General features: G+C 44.6%; 1 protein-coding gene across 1 annotated transcript in view; it reads right to left on the bottom strand.

Moving 5' to 3' along the window:
- Nucleotides 1–19,776: 19,776 nt before the first annotated feature.
- Trim31 (tripartite motif containing 31) overlaps nucleotides 19,777–22,990 on the bottom strand; it is a 10,590-nt gene continuing 7,376 nt past the window's right edge. Inside the window, exons 6-8 of the mRNA XM_032889316.1 lie at nucleotides 21,953–22,027; nucleotides 21,460–21,501; nucleotides 19,777–20,520 (exon numbers count right to left, since the gene is read on the bottom strand). Coding sequence (XP_032745207.1) covers nucleotides 19,994–20,520; nucleotides 21,460–21,501; nucleotides 21,953–22,027 — 644 coding nt within the window. The 3' untranslated portion in view covers nucleotides 19,777–19,993. The remainder of the gene's footprint in view (nucleotides 20,521–21,459; nucleotides 21,502–21,952; nucleotides 22,028–22,990) is intronic.

Below are 22,990 nucleotides of genomic sequence, written 5' to 3'. Positions count from 1 at the left end.
AGACCAGAAAGTGCTTTTAACTGTTGAGCCATCTCTTCATTTCTATTTTAATAAAAATAATTACTGTGTGCATGTTTATGCGATGTGATTGTGGTGTGTGTGTACATCTGTTCCTGTACCCATATATGTAAGTGGAAGTCAGAGGTCAAGTCCTATGTTGTCCTCAGTTCTCTCAATGTTGTTTTTCTTTGAAGTGGGGTCTCTCACTGAATCTCAAGATCACTGATCAGCCTGACAGGATAGCCAGCAAGTCCCCAGGATTCTTCTGTTGGTATATCTCCCTGCACTGGGATTACAAGTTCAGATAGCTACCCCAGCCGCTCACATAAGTTCTAGAGCTCCAAACTCAAGTGCTTGTATGGCAAGCACTTCACCCACGGAGCTATTCCCCAGGGCCTCTGTGTAACTGACTTTATTTCTTTGTTTCTTTGTCTGTCTCTCTGTCTCTCTCTGTGTCTCTGTCTCTGTCTCTGTCTCTCTCTCTTTCTCTCTCTATCTCTGTTTTTTCAGGACATATTTCCTTGTGTAGCTTTGGCTGTCCTGGAACTCATTCCGTAGATCAGGCTGGGCTTGAACTCTCCCTCCTGAGTGCTAGGATCAAAGGCATGCCCAGCCACTACCTCCCAGGGTAACTTAACTTAAAGTGCATGGAATTATTTGATGTACTAGGATAAAGGAATGAGTAGGAAGAATTAAGTGTAATGAAATGAAAATGCTGTAGTCTAAGTGGTAGGTGTCTGGGCAATTGTTAATCATTGCAGAATCCTTTCAACTCCTCACTTTGTTAAAAAGTGTTCATAAAGTGAAATTTGGAGGAAGGGCCTATGTGGAAGCTAACGGCCCAACCCAAACAGCAGCAGTGTTGGAGAATAATGGATGGAGCCCTGAAGTAGTAGGTAACAGTGGACAGAGTAGCCCCTGAGGACTATGTGAGTGAGGAAGGAGAACTCCTAGGTAAGGCCAGCCACTAGAACAGTGGTTCTCAACCTTCCTAATGCTTCCTCGTATTGTGGTGACGACAAACCATAAAAATATTTCATCACTATTAGGACATTGTTTCTGTTATGAGTCATAATGTAAGTATCTGACATGAGATCCCAGAGAGCATCTCGAGCCACAGGTTGAGAACCACTGCACTAGAAGATGCTATCGATAAATTTATATAAATAAAAAGGCAGGAAACTGGAGAGACAGCATTGCCTGTTGTTCGACAGGACACGGGATATGTTCTCAGCATTCACCTGGTGGCTGATAATCATCTATAACTTAGTTCTCAAGGGATTTGACAACTTTTTCTGGCCTCTGATAGCACTACACACACGTGGTAGTACACAGACAACCATGCAAGTCAAACACCCATTCATTTAAATATAAAAAGAAAAAAGAAGAGGAGTGGGGGAGGAGGAGGAGGAGGAGGAGGAGGAAGAGAAGGAAGAAAAGGAGGATGAGGAAGGGGAGGAGGAGGAAGAAGAGGAGAGGGAGGAAGAAAGAACAGGAAGAAGAGGAGGAAGAGGAGGAAGAGGAGGAGGAGGAGGAGGAGGAAGAGGAGGAGGAAGAGGAGGAGGAAGAGGAGGAGAAAGGCATGGTGGCACATGCCTTTAATCCCAGTAATCAGGGAGCAGAGGCAGGTGAAATTCTGTGAACTAGAGGCCAGCCTGGTCTACATAGTGAGCTCCAAGACAGTCAGGGCTACATAATGAGACCTTGTTTAAAATAAAAAGGTGGGATATGGTGACACACACCTGAAATTTTTGCGCCCAGGATAGAGAAAAATTGCCACAACCCTGGAAGCCAGTCTGATCTATATAGTGAGTTCATGCCAGCCAAGACTCTCTCTCAAAAAACAATTACAACACAAAAAAAAAAAAAAAAAAAAGAAAAAGAAAAAGAAAAAAAAAAGAGACAAAATTGGGAGATGGGGATAGAACTGAGGAAATATGGGGAGAAAGGGAAGTGCCTCATATCTGTTTCAGGTTTCTTTTAAATTTCTCTGGCCAATAGTCAAGAATAAAATAAAATTAGGCTGCTGTTATTATGCCTATAGAACCAGGCCGCTGTTAGTACTCTTGTAGAACCAGTATTCTTTTTTTCAGAGATGTCTCGAACAAGCAAGTTAAAGGCATCTAATACACCTGATTAAAGCCAAAAATGACCTTCAGCTTAACTTTATCAGCGCTTCTCTTTCGTACCTAGAAGTAGCTGACAGGGCATGGTTGTAGTCTAAAGGGTTCAAACCCACTTCCGTGTTTGAATCCCTGAACTCAGAATCCCACCAATCCCTGGGCTTGGCTTGAAATGTCACCAATCCCCGCCCTGAATTTCTCCACCAGGGAAGCTCCGCCCCTAAGAATTCCTATATAACTCTGCCTCCTACTTAGTTCCCTGGCTGGGCAGAGGCAACCACCCTCTTCTGGGTCCTAATAAATCTCTGTGTGAGGTTTGATGTGTGGTGTGTCTTGGTTCTTGACTGCCTTTCCCTTAGAGCTGCAAGATTTACATAGGGGAAACCCTCCCCCTCAGAGCTGCAACACTTGCAATGTGGTAGCTACCTTGTCGAGAGCTACAATGTCTCCATTTGGGAAGCCTTTCTCTCAGCGCAGTAACACTTAAAGTGGTGGCACACACTGTAATCACAGCACTTAGAAGTTGGAGACAGGAAAATCAGGAGTCCCAGGGCATCCTGAGCTACGTGAGAACCTGTGTAAAAAAACTTTACACAGAGAGAGACAGGTCTGTGGTGAAGAGAGCATACTGTTCTTGCGGAGAACTCCTTTGGTTCTCAGCACCCAGCACCCACATAAGGCAATTTATAACCACCTGTAGCTAGCGCCATGGATTTTGATGCTTTTTGGCCTCTGTAGGCACCTGTACTCAGGATCATATGCCCACACAGAGATACGCCGACACATATATAATTAAAAATAAACCTTAAAAAAAAAAATAAAACCTGTTGGAATAAACAATGTACTTCATAATGCAGCTTATGGTTTGTTTTATAGAATTGCTTAAGAGAAATAAGTAAAGGGGTCATTGAAACGACTCAGTGGAGTATAGGCATTTGGAAACTGATGACCTGAGTCTGATTCCCAGAATCCACATGGTGGAAGGAGGAGACTGACTCCTCAGAGCTGTGTCCTCTGACCCCTGCGCAAACACAGTGGTATTCAATTGAACTTCCCACCACATACCTAACTAAATAAGTACATGTAAAAACTAGTAAAAGGGAAATAAGTAAATTAGAACATTTTAAAAACTTAATTTAAACACTTTGCTTGACCTTTGGACCTGGGTTGAAAATTATATCCTTTGAGCGATGCAACTTCAAAAGCCACAAGATCATGCATACAGCCATTGTTCAGACATCTGGGCGTGTCTCTTAATGTTTGCATTGAAATCTAAAGCATTACTCTTTCTTAATAAATCCCAGTCCTGCTTCATGCTGGCTCATCACCAAATCCTTTTTTGTGGTCTAAGTCAAGATCCCCAGATCACATTCATGGAGGTCCATAAGAGCGAACCTCCTCAGGGTACAGGCAATAGGGCTGAGTCTCTCCATACAGAGAGGCCCCTGACAAAATGAATAGGGAACAGGGAATCAAGAACAGATCTGGGCAGCGGAACTAGGTGACCTCGGGTCTTAAGGTGTCTGCGGGAGTTCTGGGCATCTGGTTCCTCATGGGGCTTCCTCTCTTGAAGGTGATACCAGTGTCTATTGGGCTCCCTCAAGAGCAGGAGGGCTCCTGTTCTCTCACTCTTTTCCCCCCCTTTTGGAACTTGCCTGCTTAATCTCCACCATACGGGTTTCCTTTCAATTGTAACTGCCTATCCAACAGGGGTGGATATATTCCAAGGAGAGACATGCTTCTCTTAGGCTTTCAGACTATTAAAAGGATGGACCCCAAGAATCTCTTGCTGGTGAAAGAAAGTCTGAAGTCATGGGGAAGAAGAGGTAGTTGTCTCCTGCACAACACAGCTTGTCAGATGGCCTTGCTGGGGAGGCTTGGAACTGAGACAGCGGTGGGCTGGGGACCACATTCTGAATGGACAGTTTAGTCTCTTTAAACACCATGCCAGGAACCTGGAGATAGATGGGCTTAGGGAGATGATTGGATCTCTGCCTCTCTTTCCAATATATCCATAGTTAGTAAATCTATCTTTTCAGTTTTCTGTTCTTAATTTGGTTCCTTTAGTTGGCTTACTGAAGAAGGGAAGCTGAATCTGGTTGGTTGGGCACAGTCTGTAACCCCCATGTTAAGAAGCATCACATCTCCTTTTCTAAGAGGGAATGAATGCTAACAGCGCATGAGCCCTATCCTGATATCAGGTGCAGCGGGTCTGAGAAAGACAGCTGCTGTTTTGTTCTACGGTACTCAGCCCATTGAGTGCTGGGGTCACGGAGGTGTGGCATGAGTTTCAAGATGGCTTCCACATATAGGCTTTTGGTGAGTTTGGGGATGTTTGACATCTATGGAGTGTGAGGGTATACTGATACCTAAATCTTCCAGAGGTCGGTGAGGAGGAACGGAATAACGTCCCTGAAACACTGACTGAACTGCTAAGCTCTATAAATAAATAGCTATCTGAAGGAGAGGGGGATCTCCAGTTTAATTTCTAGTCAGAACTCTGATGAATGGCTGGGATACTCTTCAGGGAAACAGGGCTTTGAAGGAGGGACTTCCTCCCCACCCTGAGGGGTATCATGGTTCATCTCTCTTCTCAACTTGACTGGATTCAGAATCACCTGGGGGATTCTCGAGAGACTCATGGCTATATCTGTGAGGACATTTGCCAAGGACAATGAATTGAGATAGGCTTGACCTATGCCAGTATGAGTGGCACCCTCCTGTGGTATGGGGTTCAGGACAGATACGAGATAGCTTGGAACAAGTGAACCAGACAGCCAACATGCCCCTCCCTCTGCTTCCTGGACAGCCGTGGTGTGAGCTGCTCCATCTCATCACACTATAGAGCCAGGAATGTAGCTCATAGTGTTAGCCTAGAATGCATAAAATCTGGAGTGAACTTCCCAGCGCTACACAAGCAGGGCATGGGTCACAGGCCCGAGATCCCAGCACCCAAGAGATAAAGACAGCAAAGTCGGAACTTCAAAGTTTTCCTCAGCTATACAGAGGACTGAAGGTCAGCCTGGGTTAGGAACCCTACCTCAAAAACAACCAGGCTGTCAAGACCGCTTAGTGGTTAAAGGTCACCAAGCTTGACTACCCGAGTTTGATCTGTTGGGCTCACATGATGAAAGGACCAACCATCACAAGTTGCCCCCTGATCTGCACCTGGACCCTGTGGCACACATACATACAAACTTAAAAATATAATAAAAATGTTAAAAACAACAAAAATGAACAAATGAAAAAGGAACAAATACAGAGAAGTCTTTATTCAGGTCCTGCTTGGAAGACTTTACATTAAAACAAGGTGACTTCTCATTCTTTCTAGCTCTGACCCTCCATTGCCCAAGAAGTCTTCAAGTCCTGAGCAGTCTCCCCAGGTACTGCGCTGTGAGGACTGGCCTCAGGAGCTTGGGAGCTGCATATTTTACCCCAGAAAGAGTGAGGCCTCCTTCCTGGGAAGGATTTTTCTGGCCCCAAAATAATGGAGAGGGGTTTCAAAGACCGTGACCATTAGTGGCAAAGAAGAATTGGTATACGGTTTCACTGTCCTAAGTGTTAATCAACCGCCCCATTCACGGAGTGGGGATGGGTAGAGACTGAGAGTTCAGGGTACCAGCTAGCTGAGTTCCTGATGCCAGCAAGGAGGCTCAAGTTCACCACTGCAGCCCTGAGGCTTTGCACGGGCTTTTAGACAGTCCAGGGGGTGGTGCTGGAAGAGTTGTTTGTCAGTCTGAGCCTACATATCCCCAACCCAAGGTTGTCCCTTCAGCAGGTAAGTCAGGGCTACTTATGTAATTACCACGCCCTGCGGGCAACCTGGGGAACTGGACAGAGGAGCCGGGCCTGGGCTGACTGAACCTCCTGGAATCCTTGCTCGGGTTGGGCGGATATAGGGTGGGCCTCCGCGCGCGCACACACACGCGCCAGGCAGCCGCGTGAGGTCGGCGGGCCACACCCCGTACAGCCCAGCCACTAACCTAACCCGCCTCACATTAGCCCGCCCCTCACAGCCAGCCTAAGGGAATCTAGGAAGAAGGGAAGCTTGTTGCATCCTGGGCTTTTGGAGTTTCTCCCCAGCCACCTTGAATTGCAAGTGGTTGAAGATCGGTGATAGAATCATGCCATTTTACTCTTTGGCGGGGTGGGGGGGGGGATTCACCTAGAAAACATGGCAATTTTAAATTCAAATCTCAGATCCTCATGGCAAGCTAGAAACAATGCAGGATTTAGGAGTGACTGTGAAGTTTTGGGAGAAAGCACACAGTCCTGGGAGAATCGTTGGGTTCTAGTATGAGAAGGGAAAGCAGGTGGGTTTGCACTTAAAATCGAACCAATCAGTCCAATCCATTTCAAGTGAAAATCAAGCCTTGATGAGAGTCAAAATCGAACTTGCATCTCTAAAAGATTTCTGGGTTCTGGTTCAAGTTCAATTTCAAATATTGGTTCTGGGAGGAGATCTCTCTCTCTCTCTCTCTCTCTCTCTCTCTCTCTCTCTCTCTCTCTGTGTGTGTGTGTGTGTGTGTGTGTGTGTGTAGACGAACATATGGACATGCGTGTGAATTTCCATTATGGAAAATTTCAGAATTTCTCTATAGATGTAGAGATCGTTCAGCAGTTAAGAGGGTTCGCTGCTCTTATGGAGGACCCAAGTTTAGTTCACTGCACCATGTTGCATACACAGGCTGTCTGTGAGGGGCGGGCTAATGGGAAGAGGGTTAGGTTGGTGGTTGGACTGTGCAGGATATGGTCTGCTGATCTCACAGGACTGCCCAGCTCCTGTTTGTGCAAAGGCTTGCCTTGTATCCACCCAGCACTAGTGCAGATTCCAGGAGGCTCAGTCAGCTCAGACCAAGCTCCTTTGTGCGTGTGTATGCAACTTGGTGCAGTGAGGGTCTCTCTGCATCACACACACACACACACACACACACACACACACACACACACACACACACAACACACACAGCACACACACACATACACACACAGCACACACACACACACACACACACACACACACAAAACACACACACAACACACACACACACACACACACACACACACAACACACACACACAACACACACACAACACACACCACACACACACACACAACACACAAACACACACACACACAACACATACAACCAACAACACACACAAACACAAACAACACACACAACACACACCCCACAACACACACACACACACACTCAGGCAAAAACACTTGGGGCAGTTTGAATGAGAGTGGCTTCCATACGCTCATATATTTTAATGCTTTGTCACCAAGGAGTGGAACTAATTGTGAGGGATTAGGTGGCGTAACCTTGTTGGAGGTGGTGGGTCAGTAGGCTTTGAGCTAGACTGAGTTCACCCTAGGCCCAGTCTAGCTTTCTGTCTGTCTGCTGCCTCAGGATGTAAAACTCTTGTTACTGCTCCAGTACTATGCCTGTCTGCATCCCTCCATGATGATCATGGACTAATGTGCTAAGATTGTAAGCAAGCCCCAATTAAACGATTTCTTCTATAAGACTTGACTCGGCCATGGTGTCACAGCAATAGAACAATGACAAAGACAGCACTCAAACACACACACACACACACACACACACACACACACACACACAGAGACACACACACTCACACACACACTCACACACACACAGACACACACTCACACACACAGACACACACTCACACGCACACTCACACACACACTCACACACACATACACACAGACACAGACACATAGAGACACACACAGACACACACACAAATAAAAATAAACACATCTTTAAATTTTTTATTTGATTAAAGAATTACAGAATTATAGAATACTACTGTCATCCCAGAAATCGAGAGGTGGATCCAGAAAGATTAGGAATTCAATGCCAGTCTGGATTATATGAGACTATGCCTTTAAAATCCTTAAAAAAACAACAAACAAACAAACAAACAACAACAAAAATCCAAACCAAACCAAAATAAGCCAAACGAACAAACAAATACCACTCAGATGCATGATTAAATAGAAGCATGTAGTTGACATTCACTTTTCGTGAACCTTATAAAATTAAATTACAATTCATTTGCTCTAGGCAGGCCCTAACAAGTTTGCTATTGCATTCAGTTAACTTATCCTTCTATATCTTTTAGTTTGTGCTTCCTGCAACAACTTTTTGTCTTTCTTCAGATGGCTTTTGGTCTTGTGAATGAACCAGGCAAAGAACTATTTAAAAAAATTTAAACTTTATTGCAAAACATGTTGCAACCTTAAACACACACACACACACACACACACACACACACACACACACACACACACCAAAATTAGCCAGACTCAAACACTATATATCTCCATGAACTTCTATGCAGTTAGTAATTTGAAAAAAATGCTGTAGCGTTGCACATGGGATTTTACACTTTTAGCTACCAAATATATGTTAATGCACTTATCCACCATGAAAAATGAGAAAAACCATGACAGAGTTACAATTTCAAAAGCAGTTAGTCTTATATTCTCTTTAATACATCCATTCAGTCCTTCCTCATTCCCTAATTACTTAGTGCTTCTTGGGTTTTTTTTTCTACATGTTATACTGTACACACATGTACAAGTAAAGAAACTTTAGAGTAAAATACACTGTGAATAAACTGGACTCTCTCTATATATATATATATTCATATATTCTATATGATAGACAGATATTTTCCTCAACAACACATGGTATTGTCTCCAAAATGGATCATATTGTAGAAATAATTTTCTATTTTCAAGGGAAAATGTAGTATATGTTTATGTTGATTTTCCTATTCAAGCTTAGGGTTATTTATTGTGTATAATTTCTCTTCTTTTATATAATACTTGTTAGGTAAAAAATGCCTAGTCTTTTAGGTTGAGAATCCTGGTTTTCTGTTTTATTTTGTTAGCTGTTGTTGTTGTTGTTGTTGTTTTGTTTTGTTTTGTTTTGTTTTGTCGAAACAGGGTTTCTCTCTGTAGCCTTGACTGTCATGGAACTAGCTCTGTAGACCAGGCTGGCCTCAAAGTCAGAGATTCCCCTGCCTCTGCCTCTCAAGTGCTGGGATTAATGGCATGTGCCACCCTTGCCTGGAGAATCCTGGTTCTTAGTGAGAGTAAAAACTCATGTGGCTTGAAGACATGGTTCAGCATTAAAGACATTTTCTGCTCTTGCAAAAGACACTGGTTCCATTCCCAGCACCCACAGGAGATCTGACAGCCTCTTCTGGTCTCCGAGGTTACCTCACAGTGTACATATATTCATGCAGAAACTCATACACATTTGAAAAATCATTATTTGTTTTGTCCTACCATACGTCTGTGCATCAGGCATAAGGATTCATAAGAACAGCCCTTAGAGCCAGCAAGGTGGTACTGCAGGTAAAGACAGCCACCAAACTTAACCACCTGAGTTCAGTCCCAGTACTCTAATCTCTGCCTCTGTGCCATGGCTCATGCATATACACACAATAGTGCTTTTTAAAAGAACCATACTAACATTATTACTGTTGTGGTTGAAACGTTAAAAATTACAATTGCTTTTATCCATATCCCATTAGAGACGTAGCATCAAATCTTTACGTTTTAAAGTAACATTTTTGTTTTTGTTTTGTTTTTGTTTTTTAGAAGGAGTCTCACTTTATTTCTGTCTCAATCTATTTGTGTAGCTGGGACTACAGGTTCTCAAAGCCCTAGCAAGCTGAAGTAATTTTTAAAATAACTTCCCTCTGGTGTGTCAGTGGCCAATCACCCAGATAGGCTAATTTTGTCTCAAGTGTCTACTCGTGAAACAGCCTCCTTTTTTGTTTTATTTAATTATTTTTATAATGATGTAAAATTTTTATATTTAAATCAGAGCTGGAAAGATGGTTCAGCAGTTAAGATTGCATACTGCTTTTCCAGAAGCTCTGGGTTCAGTTCCCAGCATTCTAGTTGGGGCCTCATGATTACCTGTAACCTCTAACCCCATGGGATCCAATGTTCCTGGTATTTGCCAGGAACCAGGACTCATGTGCACATAACCACACCGGTACAAAGACATGCGATGACTAAAAATAAAATTAAAAAAACTTTAAAATATTTACATGAAATCAGTTTAAAACACCAAAGAAGATATATCCAGAAATGATGAATCCCTTTTACTTAGTTTAATATTCCCTATAGGTAACTTACTAGGTTTTGGTTTATCCTTTTCCTTACAAAAGAGGCTTCTACTTAAAATAAGGCTGGGGAGGAATGTGGCTCTTTTTGTAGAGTGCTTTTGTAATATGCACAAAACCCTGGGTTTGCATCCAGAGCATCTGAAATTCCAGCCATCCAGGAGGACAAATTGTAGCCATGAGCTCAGTGCAAGACCAATCTAAGCTACAAGAGACACAAAGAGCATGCCTATGTATATATATTAAAATTATCTTTAGAAGTTGCCTCTTAGATGTGTCCAATCTGACGTTCAACAACAACAGTAATAAACTTACTAAAAACATTATGGGATTTGAGGGGAGGGGATTTTTAAACTCAATATTCCATTTCTCCAGGGTAAATGTTGTAGATGACAACAGCACTTTGTTAAGAGGTTGCACATCCCTGAGGATGTCAGCACAGCCAGAGATACTTGTAGCTACATTGTAACTTTTGCTCATCTGCAAACTAGCTTTAGCATCTCACAGATTGAAACGCAGCCTTGAAGGTTTTCAGGTCTCAGGAAAAGATGGGGTCCAGACTAACCAATACCACACATCCAGAATCGTGGGGGTTGCTGGGAAATAGGCTAGAAAAGGATCGCTGAGGTGCAGCCAAATTTCCAGTGGCATCCATGCCTTCTGCACCCATATCCTGTTGAGGTTTGACTGTTTCCATTCCTGTCCAAAGAATTCCAAAGCACTGGGTTCAGGAACCTTGTGTCTAGGGTTGGGTGTGCTGGCGCAAGACTTTAACCTGAGTACTTGGGAGGCAGAGACAGGCGGATCTCTGTAAGTTTGAGGCCATCCTGGTCTACATAGCAAGTTCCAGGATAGCCAGGACTACTTGCAATGGTTCTCAACATTCCTGATGCTGTGACCCTTTAATACAGTCCCTCATGTTGTGGTGACCCCCAACTGTAAAATTATTTTATTGCTACTTAATAGCTGTAATTTTGCTACTGTTATGAATCATAATACGAATATCTGATACTTAGGATATCTAGCATTTGACTCCCAAAGGGGTTACCACTATTCATGGCTTGAGAACTGCTGGCTTACCCCCTGATTCTTAGGGGTTTTTTTTGTTTTGTTTTGTATTTTTTTTTTTTTTCGGAGCTGGGGACCGAACCCAGGGCCTTGCGCTTGCTAGGCAAGCGCTCTACTACTGAGCTAAATCCTCAACCCTTGTTTTGTATTTTTAAAGAGTCAATGGACATAGTAGTGCAAGCCCTGCCCTCAGGAGGCAGAGGCAGGTGAATCTCTTTGACCTCAAGGCCAGGCTGGTCTACATATCAAGTACCAGGACAGCCAAAGCTACTTAACAGAGATACTCTGTCTTAAAACAAGAAAGAAAGAAAGAAAGAAAGAAAGAAAGAAAGAAAGAAAGAAAGAAAGAAAGGAAGGAAGGAAGGAAGAAAGGAAGAAAGGAAGAAAGGAAGAAAGGAAGAAAGGAAAAGAAAAGAAAAAGAAGATGAAGAAGATGAAGAAGAAGAAGAAGAAGAAGAAGAAGAAGAAGAAGAAGAAGAAGAAGAAGAAGAAGAAGAAGAAGAAGAAGAAGAAGAAGAAGAAGAAGAAGAAGAAGAAGAAGAAGAAGAAGAAGAAGAAGAAGAAGAAGAAGAAGAAGAAAAGAAGAAGAAAGTTGTTCACGTTTAGCTTTTGGGGCATTCAGGTATTAGTTTCCTTCTTGCCTCGAGGAAAGAGGGAACATCAGGCCTTTGTCAGGTCAGTCCGAGGACCAAACTTCATCACCTGCAGTGCATCCCATTGTGAGGAAAGGATGGAGGTAGTGGAAGGAACCAACTCTGTGGGCTCAGGTTGATCAGGTACTTGGGGCAAAGAGCTGGAAAAGGGGGAAGGATGGCCTGATTAAAAGAAGTAAAAGGTTTGTTTGTTCATGGAGGCATCATAGAAGACTAACTTCCCCCAGCTGTGAGCCGCTTAGACGTCAAGTTTTCTATGACTGACAGGTAGATTTTCCCAAGGATAGCTGTCTGAGCAACTGTCGTTTGGAGCCAGAGATGCCATTCAAAGAGCCCAGAAGCCATTCGTAGGCTTCCCTTTAAGATGGCTTCTTCTGAGACCACGCCTACCATGTAGGTCCCGCCTACTCTTCTTTCCCAGACCCTGCGACCAGAGGAGCTCCCAGGAGACCCCAGAATATGGGGCAAGGGCACGCACTGGAGTCTAAGTTTTCCCTGAATCGCACTGACCAAATGTCTTTAGGTCCTGAGAAAAGATGAGGTCTGGACGGCCCTAGGCTACATCCAGGGTTAAAAGATGGGGAGGAGAAAAACCACTACCCAAATTATCATAGCCCGATTAATTAAAGCAAGGAATTAATCAAAGCAAGCTGTTTTGTTCATGTACATGGGCTGCCTCCCCTAAAGCTGAGATTTTGTGGTCGGCAGTGAATGTGAGGTAGACAAGGCTCAGAGATAGGGGATTTCCAGTAGGTGGGATTACAGGAGCAAAACATAAGTACAAGTTAGTCTCCCCTAAAACAAAGACATGGTTTCAGGGTGGGCACAGCAAGGTAGTCTTGACAACAGGCAGTCGTAACAAGGTAGTCATGGGTGGTTACATAAGTTTCTGGAACAAAGGTAGTGTTATATATAACTTTTTAAAAACAAACACGGAATTGCCATCCTAGGACAGGCAGTACAGACCGTTTTCAGTTGAGGTTACAGGTGGGACATGGCCCAATCCTTGAGAAGCAGAGGTTTAATCATACACAGTAATGAACCTAGGTTGTCTTTACCGTAAAAATGTCTTTATGCCTAAGATGGAGATAGGCTGGCTGGATCTTCAATAGTCCCCCAACCCTACCCTCCACCCTTAAGTCTTCAGTATTCTACCTTTCTGTGTTGTAGCTGGAGGTGTGAGAGGGCGGTTTGGTTTTGTTGTTGGTTGATTGGTTTCTGTTTGTTTGTTTGTTTGTTTGTTTGTTCTTTTTCAAGTCACAACCCAAACCCCATGGAAGTATTGTCCCCTCTCCCAGTCTTAAAGTTTTGTTTCCTGAGGTGGGGTCCTTGTCAGGCCAAAACGGCCTGGAACCTGCTACACAGCTAATGATGACCTTGAACTCTTGTCCTTCTGTCTGAACTACGGAAGTGCTGGGATTTTAGATGTGGGCCACCATGATCTACCCACCCTGCCACCTTAAAATTAAGCTCTGACTTTAGCACTCGCCGTTCTTCGTGTAGACGACAGCGCCCCCTGGTGGTAGTGGATCAAGATGGGTGCTGCTTTCCTTACCCAGTGCCTCTCATCGCTGGTCACAGACAAGAATTGAGGCTTGGCCTAATTTTCTAAAACGGAGTTCCTCAAATATAAGGATGGTGGGGGTGGAGGCGAGTACACAGAGGAATATTTACAACCTGCTGCCCTGTCCGACCCGGGTATTAAGGGTTCGTCATTGAACAGTTCATCGAGGTTAGATGGGGCTTCATCTGTCCCTTACAAAGCTTGAGTACCAGTGCTCCTGGATTTGCTAAGGTTTAGAAATGTGGGCTCATTTTAGCTCCTGTTTCTTGTTCCATTCCGTCTTGGCTGCAATGCTAGTTCTCTCTGGCTGGGTGTAGGGAGTTAGGAAGAGGTGTTGGAGCCCCTGATCAGGATCACAGGAAAGGCTAGGGTTTGATTTATACATGTCAAAGATGTATAAATCTCTTTTCTTCAGGGACTTAAAGTCCAGCCTGGGTTACACGAAAGCCAATCTCAAAAAGGAGGAAGGGGCATGGTGGCTCACACCTTAAACTCAGCACTAGGGAGGCAGCCTGGTATACATAATGAGGTCCAGGTAGGGCTACACAATGAGACCCTGTTAGGAACAAACAAACAAACAAAAAATGGGGGAAGGGTGATCAGGTGGCTCAGCAGTTAAAAAAAAAAAAGAGCAAACCTGATAACCAGAGCTACATTTATTCCCCAGGAATCATGGGGGCAGGAGAGAGCTGGTTCCTCCAAAGTAGACCACACACACACACACACACACACACACACACACACACACACACACACACGGGCAGGGGGCTAGAGGGCTCAGCAGTAAATGTGCTTGCTACCATAGCATGAGTGAGTGCACACACCACACCACACACACACACTTAAAGTAAATAAGTGCAATATTTAAAAACAAACAAACGGAAAAGAAATAATAAAGGGTTCCTCTCTGGTCTCCACTAGCTTCTCCCTGATCTATGCTCACTTACCAACTGCCACCCACTGGTCATCAGGTCTGGGGGGTGGCCACCCCATAATAATGTCCGCCCTCCAGACCCTCCCATTAACCTGATGTTGGCAAATTCATACAGCTCCTCTTAGGTGAGCTTCTCCTCGCTTAGGCCTCTAATCTCCTCTGTGCTCTATTCTTGTTCTGTGCAACAAAGATGGGCTAGGAAATCAGAGTCATCATTCAGTTCTGGGGATCCCACAGGGTTAGGAAGATAATGCTTCAGTCTGGCCTTCGAATTTCCACTGCTGTGTCAGTGCTGTGGATAGACAGAGCATTTCGACCCACATTGGAAGACCAGTGTGCTAGGGAGGATGCCTATCTGAGGTGAGTGACTCAGGGTTATTTTTCTCTAACAGGCACCCTAAAAGTTGGAGAGAGAGAGAGAGAGAGAGAGAGAGAGAGAGAGAGAGAGAGAGAGAGAGAGAATCGGTCTTGAGAAGCAGAGTTACAAGCTATGCACACTAGGACAACATTGGTCAATGGGTTCATGTGGGGTTGACCCTTTATTCATTGGGAAATGTGAAACACTGTTTGACTTTCTTGTGAAGCTGGTGAAAGGGATTCCCTGCAGGCTACCTTTGGGATGTAGGAAAGTAAACCTTTTCCACAGAAGAGAAATAATGGCACACAGTTTCCGTCAGCTCTCCATGCACAGAAAAGCTGGTGGAGGCATAGAAGTCCTGAATCCTGTCCATTTCCTCTGCAATGCATGACAAGGTCTCCAGCTGTGGGATACATGAGTTTCCTTCCTTCCTTTCTTTTCTCTTTTCTTCCCTTAAAACAAATCTATTTATACAGTCTCTTGTTTTTGTTTTTGTTTTGTTTTTTGTTTTTTGTTTTTGTTTTTTGAGACAGGCTCTATGTGACTTAACTGGCCTAGACTCTGTCTTGCAAACCAGATTGGCCTTAAAACTGCAACAATCCTTCTCTGCTTCCCGAGTGCTGGGATGACAGGCATGTAGTACTAAGCTTGCAAGACTGGATACATAAGTTCTGGTGGTGTCTAAACATCTTACAACCTGAGAGATGTCCCTCTCCTTCCTGGAGTTACAGGGCGGTGGTTTCACTATGAACAGCTGATAGCAATCTCTATGTTGGAGGACGGTTGTGGGGTTTTGATATTGGGTGTGGGACGCTCGGCACTTGGGAGCTCCATAGGAAATAGCACTCAGGTGTTATTGCCTGGTGTTACCACCAGGTGGCGGTACTGTGGAGGCTCTAGCAGAATGGAGGTATTCTAAAGAAAAAACACTTGTGCCTCTCTCTCACTTTGTCCCTCAGTCTATTGGCCTCAAAGACCTCTTAAGAGACCTCTGAGAATTAAAATTTCCCCAGGAATCCCATGCTGAGGAAAGGCCAAAGCCCTGGTTCTTGCCTTCCTGGAAGAGATTTCACTTGGTTCTGACAAGTATTTGCTCAGACCACCTGGCAGGACAGAGCAGAGACAGTGTTGGCTCAGTGATGGGCATAGGTGTGAGTACCATTTGTCCTTTGTTTAAACTTAAACCTCAAGTCAGGACCCTGAGGATGCACTGTGGAGTTACTGTGTCCTCTGTTCCTCTTTCCAGCGTTTTGAGTTTTTACTATCTAATTAGCATATTGGCGACAGCTGAGCCTACCTTTGTTGAGACTGGCTCAGGAGGAATTTAAGATTTGGGGTCTTGGTGTTTGAGCAGTCTCTTGTCTTCTTGCTACAAGAGAGACCATGAGGAGAAAAGCACCCACAACCAAAGTCTCAGAGGCAAGAGCGACCACCTGACCAGAGGGTCAAGACTAAAAATGGATGACTGACTTTGTCTGTCCTCCCTAAGATTAGATCTTTAGGATGCTAAGTCAATATCTTCCAAGACTGCTGGCTCTCTGATTAAAACAACGATTAAAGGTTTAATCCCTGATTTTATGCATGAGGAAGACAGATAAGCCACCAAAACACACACACACACACACACACACACACACACACACACACTCACACACACCACACCACACCACACCACAAAAGAAACAGAAAAAATAAATCTGGGCATTGGAGAGATGACTCAGTGAATAGGGACATTTGTTGTTCTTACAGAGGATCAGCTTCTAGATTCCAGTCTCCACATGGGGCTCACAAATGTGTATGTACATGGTGTCTGCACATACATACATACATCAAGTAACACACTCATGTATATAAAATAAATTGATCCTTAAAAAGTTAAAACAAGGCTGGAAACAGCTCAGTTGTAGCATTCTTCTCATTATTGGCAATCTCCTCAGTCTGAAACCCAGATCTACCTAAAACTGAACTTACACCACAAGCCTATAGTTCCAGGAGTCCTTCGGCAGAGGCAAGAGGATCTGAAATTCAAGGCCATCTGTTCCTTGTAACTTTACGATACCCCACCTAGGCTCTGGGAATGGACCTTGCTACCAGCCTCTGCCCAGCTTCCCTTGAATCTACAAATGAAAGATACACACACACACACACACACACACACACACACACACACACACACACACAGATGTTCATTTTCAGCTTGCCTTCTTGGCACAATTGCTGAGTGCTACTATGTCCCATTTGAAAAAGAAAAGTACCCTTATCATTAATCTTAGCTCTGCACCTCCCACCTGTCCTAAATTTTAGTGGCTAGTGTCCTATCTCCCCCTGCCAAACACTCCTGACCATCCACCTGTAGCAGCGGCCTGTGTGGCCACTCCATTTTGAGATCTCACATGGCTCTTTGACCGGTCTCCATCAGAAGCCTGGTGAAACTGTTTCTCTTTCCTTGCATCTCCCTTTTCCTCCAGGGACCAGGAAGTCCTGCCTGTACCTTCTGCCCAGAAATTGACCCATGGCTTTCTTTAATGATAGATCAAGGACCAGTTGGGGAGCAGGACCTTAGCGTCAGAACTGACCCTACAGTCATCTTTAGCTAAGTATTAATTTCCACGAAACTTGGGCTATATGGGACCATTTAAAACAGTATCCCTCTTATTTCCGGAAGACTTCTCAACTCAGAATCTGCCCTCACACCCAGTCTCTTGGACATACCAAAACAATAGGAAAAACCAACGCCTCCCCCTGCCACCCACCCCCAGATGCTTGGCGTTGGCTAGTGTTCCAATGCACACCATATTTTCTTTATTTTTATTGTTTTTAAACACGTGTATATGCGTCTACTTGTGATTAAATACACACACAAGAGCAGGTGCCCTTGAAGGCCAGAAGCACTGGATTCTCCTGGAGCCAGAAATACATGCAGTTGTCAGCGACTTGATGCGGTGCTGGGCATTAAACTCAGGTCCTCTGCAAGAGCACTGCACACTCTTAACCACTGAGCCATCTCTCCAGTCTAATGGCTCTCGTTTCTACTAGGGAGCGTCTCAAGTTAATACCCGGGAGCATAGTTTACAGACCTGTGCTTTGGGTTCTCCGACAGTATAGATTTCCTATGGTGGGTGGAGAAGCAGAATAGCACCCATGCTCCACCGACAGAGCTGCTGGAGCTCAGAATAAGCTCAGCCCAGCCCAGCACCTCCTGCCCCTTTCTCAGATAGTGTCCTGGCAACCATGTCACCAGGACTTTGTCCTGTTCCAAGTTCCAATCTCAGTGTGACAGGGAGCTCCAGTGGCCCGAAGATTTTGCTTCTTGGAGCCGCAATGAAGTGTCTCTTACCTTGAAGATCCCCATCATTTTTTTTTTTTTTTGCCTTGAGGCAGAGATAGGAGGATCTCTGTGAGTTTAAAGTCAAGCCTGATCTACTTTGTGGGTTCCAAGAGAGCCAACTCTACATAAGAGATCTTGTCAAGAAATGGAGATATCCTATACTCCCCCATGGGCTTTTCTTACATTAGAAGTAATGGCTACATAACTCTGTCTACTCTGGAAATACCACATATTCAATATATTAGATAAATAGCATCTTGGAGAAAAACAGTATCCTACAAGGCACTGTTATCTATCTCAGATCATCTGTACACATATATTTACAGTATAGAGTTATAGAAAAATACAGCTTTCATTTCATTTGGCTTCAAAGTAAGTAGGTGAGAAGACTCACAGAGATAAAGAACAGTTGTCAATAAAAAATAACAGTTAAGAGGAGTCAGAACCAGCCAGGTGGTGATGGAGCATGCTTTCAATCTCAGCACGTGGGAGGCAGAAGCAGGTAGATCTTTCAGTTCAAGGCCAGCTTGGTTTACACAGAGTGAGTTCTAGGACGACTGTTTATGATAGAAAAAAAACCCAAAAATACTGTCTTAAAGATAGTTAAGATACGGGGTTGGGGATTTAGCTCAGTGGTAGAGCACTTGCCTAGCAAGCGCAAGGCCCTGGGTTCGGTCTCCAGCTCCGGAAAAAAAAAAAAAAAAAAAAAAAAAAAAAATAGTTAAGATACAGCAACCAAAAGGACAATTTTCTAGAAAACTGGCAGGCAGCTTCCAAGTAGCTGAAAGCGACTATTCCGACTAGTCTGACACCTGAACAGTCACTCTCAACTTAAGCTTACAGCTCCATAAGAAAGAAAACATTTGTAGGCTGTTACATTGTAACAGATCAGAAAATGCAGCCAGAGCAGAAAATACAACTTGTAGGTTGTAGAAGAACACTTGCTTCCTACGGAATAACACAAAGGATATAATGATAACTTACCTCCAATGAGGAACTCACAAAATGTATACCCCTCCTCCCCACTTGGAGTCAGAGTCATTCTGTAGCCCCGTGTCTTAGCTAGGGTTTCATTACCGTGAAAAGACACCATGACCAAGGCAAGTCTTATAAAGGACGACATTTTATTGGGGCTGGCTTATAGCGTCAGAGGTTCAGTCCATTATCATCATGGTGGGAAACATGGCAGCCTGCAGGCAGACATGGTGCTGGAATAGCTAGGTTCTACATCTTCAGCTGAAGGCAGCCAGGGGGAGGGTCTCTTCTGCACTGGGCAGAGCTTGAGCATAGGACCTAAAAGTCCACCCCCACAGTGATGCACTTCTAACAAGGCCACACCTACTCCAAAAAGGCCACAGCTCCTAAAAGTAGCACTCCCCCTGGGCCGAGTATATTCAAACCATGCCTTGGTGATCCTGAAACTTGCTACGAATTCTCCGAATTCAAGGGTAGCCTGGTCTACATAGCAAGTTCTAGGAGAACTTGCCATGCTACATAAGGAGGCCTTGTCTCAAAGTTTTCAAAAACAAAAAAGACAAAGATGGTCTTGAATGTCTGATTATCCTGAGTTCCTGCCACCAAGTGCAGTGGTGAAAAACCTTGTGTCTAGCCTTTGGGAGTATTCCACTGTCTTCTCTACTCAGGGGAGGAGGGGAGAGGACACATCAGGTGTGCCTAGGTGTCTAGAGTGCTGGAGTAGGGCCATGCTTCACTCCTCCCACTTTGTCTCATCCCATGCTGAGGGATAGGTAGGGAAGAGACCTAGGCACCCACAATCGAGCAGCCCTAAGGGGTCAGGGTGATATGGCTGCAGGTAACTTGGAGCCCGAAAAGGGGGAAGACCCTCCCGTTAAAAGAAGTTTGGAAAGTATAGACGTGTTTGCTAGTGATGGCATCATAGAAGATGACCTCCCCGCAGTCATGATTCACGTAGACACCCACTTTCTTGAGACAGACCGGGAGATGCTCCTGGGCTTTACAGTTGGTGAATGGCTGGCATCCAGTGGGTGAGATCCGCAGTGCCCACATGCAGTTCTGCATTCTGATGTTTTGACTCTGGGACCCTTGAGCCAAGTCTGTAGCCACGCCAATGATGCATGCCCCACCTGAGGGCTCCCGGATTTCTGCCTCCCACACCTGGCGGCCTGAGGAGAGGCCTGGGGAACCCCTCACACAGTGGAATGGGTAAAATGGTCGAGGCTTTGCCTGCTTATTGGAAGCTTTTCCAGCTATATTGTACAAGGTCACTTTCTTTCCATCATGAGAAATGGTGAGGTCTGGGTCAGCTGAGTTCTTGTCCAGGGTCACAGGGACTGTGGGAAGATAAAGAAGGGGAAAGAGGTATAGCATAGCCTCAGGTCAAGTCATCCAGTCCCCTGCTTTTGAGCTTCTTATGGTATAGCTGGAGGGAAAATTTCTCTTTCAAATCCCAAGTCTAGTCTCCAGGAAACACCCACACACACACCCACACACACAACCAAGAAAATAAAAGGGACAGGGGGAGGGAAGGGCAGCATCCAGAGGAGAGCAGCCTACACCTCTTCCCAGATCTCCTCAGTAAGGAATTTGCTGACTCAGGGTCACCTAGAGGCTGGCCAGAGCCCAGGCTCATAGCCAACTCCTCCTCCAGGAACCTAGCATGAGGGGCTCTGCCTTGTTCCACAGCTGTGTTGAAGGAGCTGTTACCTTACAAAGGATGCCTCAAAGTGGAAAGGGATGGAATAGGGATGGGTATTAGGTGGCCCCAGTTTTATTGATTCATTGCCATTTGGAATGGAGAAAAGAGAGGTCAGTAGGACAACAGTCACTGCTGAGCCCCTGAGACAGCAGGGGGGACATGGGCCAAGTAGGGGGTGGGACATATTAGGGATCCCCTGTTGGATGGTAGGCCTTTCCCAGGTAAAGTATAGTTTGGGAAGCAGAAAAGGCAGATGAGAAGCCAGCCTCTCACTCTGTGTCTGGCACCTGAAGTCTGCAGTTACACAGGCCTTCTCCCCCTCCTCCCAGGCTGGTGTTCTCCAAGGCTTAGGTTTCTGCTTTTCTGTCTGCTCTCTTCTTATATCTGAATCTCTCAGGGGAGCTGAGAGCAATCGTTCATGCAGGGTGTTCTGTATGTTAAGTACCTCTTCTTGGGGGTCTGGTCTCTATCTTTCCCCTGCTCTATCTGTGTAATGGGCAGAACATTTTGACCTGCAGACCCGGAGGTCCCTTGCTACCCCGAGGCAGACCAATGTGCCAGGCTGGAATCCTACCTGAGGTGGGCAACATCAAGTTATTCTTCTGTAATAGGCTCCCTGGAAATTGGAGATAGAAAGCAAATTTTAGGTCGATAACAGGAAGTTACAAATTAAAAGCCATAAGGAGGATGGACGGCTGAACTTGGCTTTTACCCTAGCTACTCTCTTAACTGAAACACGTCAGATGACATCACCACAGGCTATTGAGACAGCAGCAAACAGAGGTCAGCTTCAAGTACAGACTGAGCTGCCTCCAGCTGAGCTTTATGTAACCGAGAAATAAATGTATAAATTTCCATTCATTTTGAACATTTTTTTTAAAAAATAAGTGAAGGTGTCACTATATTATGGTTATCTCTAAATTTAAAAAGAATAAAACAGTTCTACAAGCTTGTTCTCACTGGTGTTCACACACACACTGTGCCTTCCTCATCCTCCCATTAGGGAGAGAATCTCCCCTTTTTGTAGTTCTCATTTCCCCAAAACAGCAGGACCAGCCCACACTCACAGCTCTCCCATTCTTCTTTATTCAAGTTGCTCAGAAACTCGCTTTTATCTTTCTTCCCTTCGGCCTTCAGGTTGTCTGTGAGGAGAGAGTGAAGAAAATGGAGAGTCCACAGAGGTTAAGCAGGGAACCAGGACTACACAGTGAAGCACTGATTCCTGGGAGAGGTGGGTCTGGGATTTCTCTCGTGGTCTCAGTGGACTGAGAAGGTACCGAAGAGGAATAGCTGCCCCACGATCTCCCCACCGTGGCCCTCCAGCACAGCTCTGTGCAGAACAAACACATTAGGAGCCACGAACATCAACCACTGAGTTTGGAAAGTTTTAGATGCCATTTTGAAAACATAAAAGACTGGAGCGCGCTGACATTACGGAAGTCGAGACAGGAAGATGGCAACTTTTAGGCCAGTCCGTAGTACATAGTGAGTGCCAGAGTCTGGGCTATTCACGCAGTGTCTCAAAAGAAATTAAAAAGGTGGCTGGAGATATGGCTCAGAGGTGAAAAGCCAGTGCCTTTTGTCAGTGAACCCAGGGTAAATTCTCAGCACCCACTGAAACTCCAATTCCAGGGGAATCTGACGATCCCTTCTGATCTCCATGGGCACCAGGTTTGCGCATGATCCATGCACACAAAACAGTCATGCAAATAAAACAAATAAAGCTTTTAAAAAAGAAGTGAATATGATGTATTTAAATAATATAATTTCTTCAGCTCAGATTTTTAAAAAAGGGAGAGAATTTGAAATTTTTAGTAAGAGACTACTCGGGCAAACATGGTGAGATCCTGTCTCAAAATTTTGTATTGCTGTATTTCTGTTTGCTTTTGTTTTCGTTGCTGTATTTTACGTCCTATTTTAGTATTAAATCTTTCACAGTCAATATATATTCTTAACCTTCACGACATGAGAATGCTGTATTCCGGTGCCCAGGGGTAAAAATGTGGCTAGCAGCAATCGAATTAGGAACATCCATCCAGCTCCATGTTCACCATTAAATAAACAAGACAAAATTTTTGAAATTATGGGTACTTTGGCTCTGGGGA

Source organism: Rattus rattus, chromosome 18 (assembly GCF_011064425.1).
Source record: "Rattus rattus isolate New Zealand chromosome 18, Rrattus_CSIRO_v1, whole genome shotgun sequence".
NCBI lineage: Eukaryota > Metazoa > Chordata > Mammalia > Rodentia > Muridae > Rattus > Rattus rattus.
The sequence above is the reverse complement of the archived record's forward strand: the minus strand, read 5'-3'. Positions and strand labels throughout refer to the sequence as shown.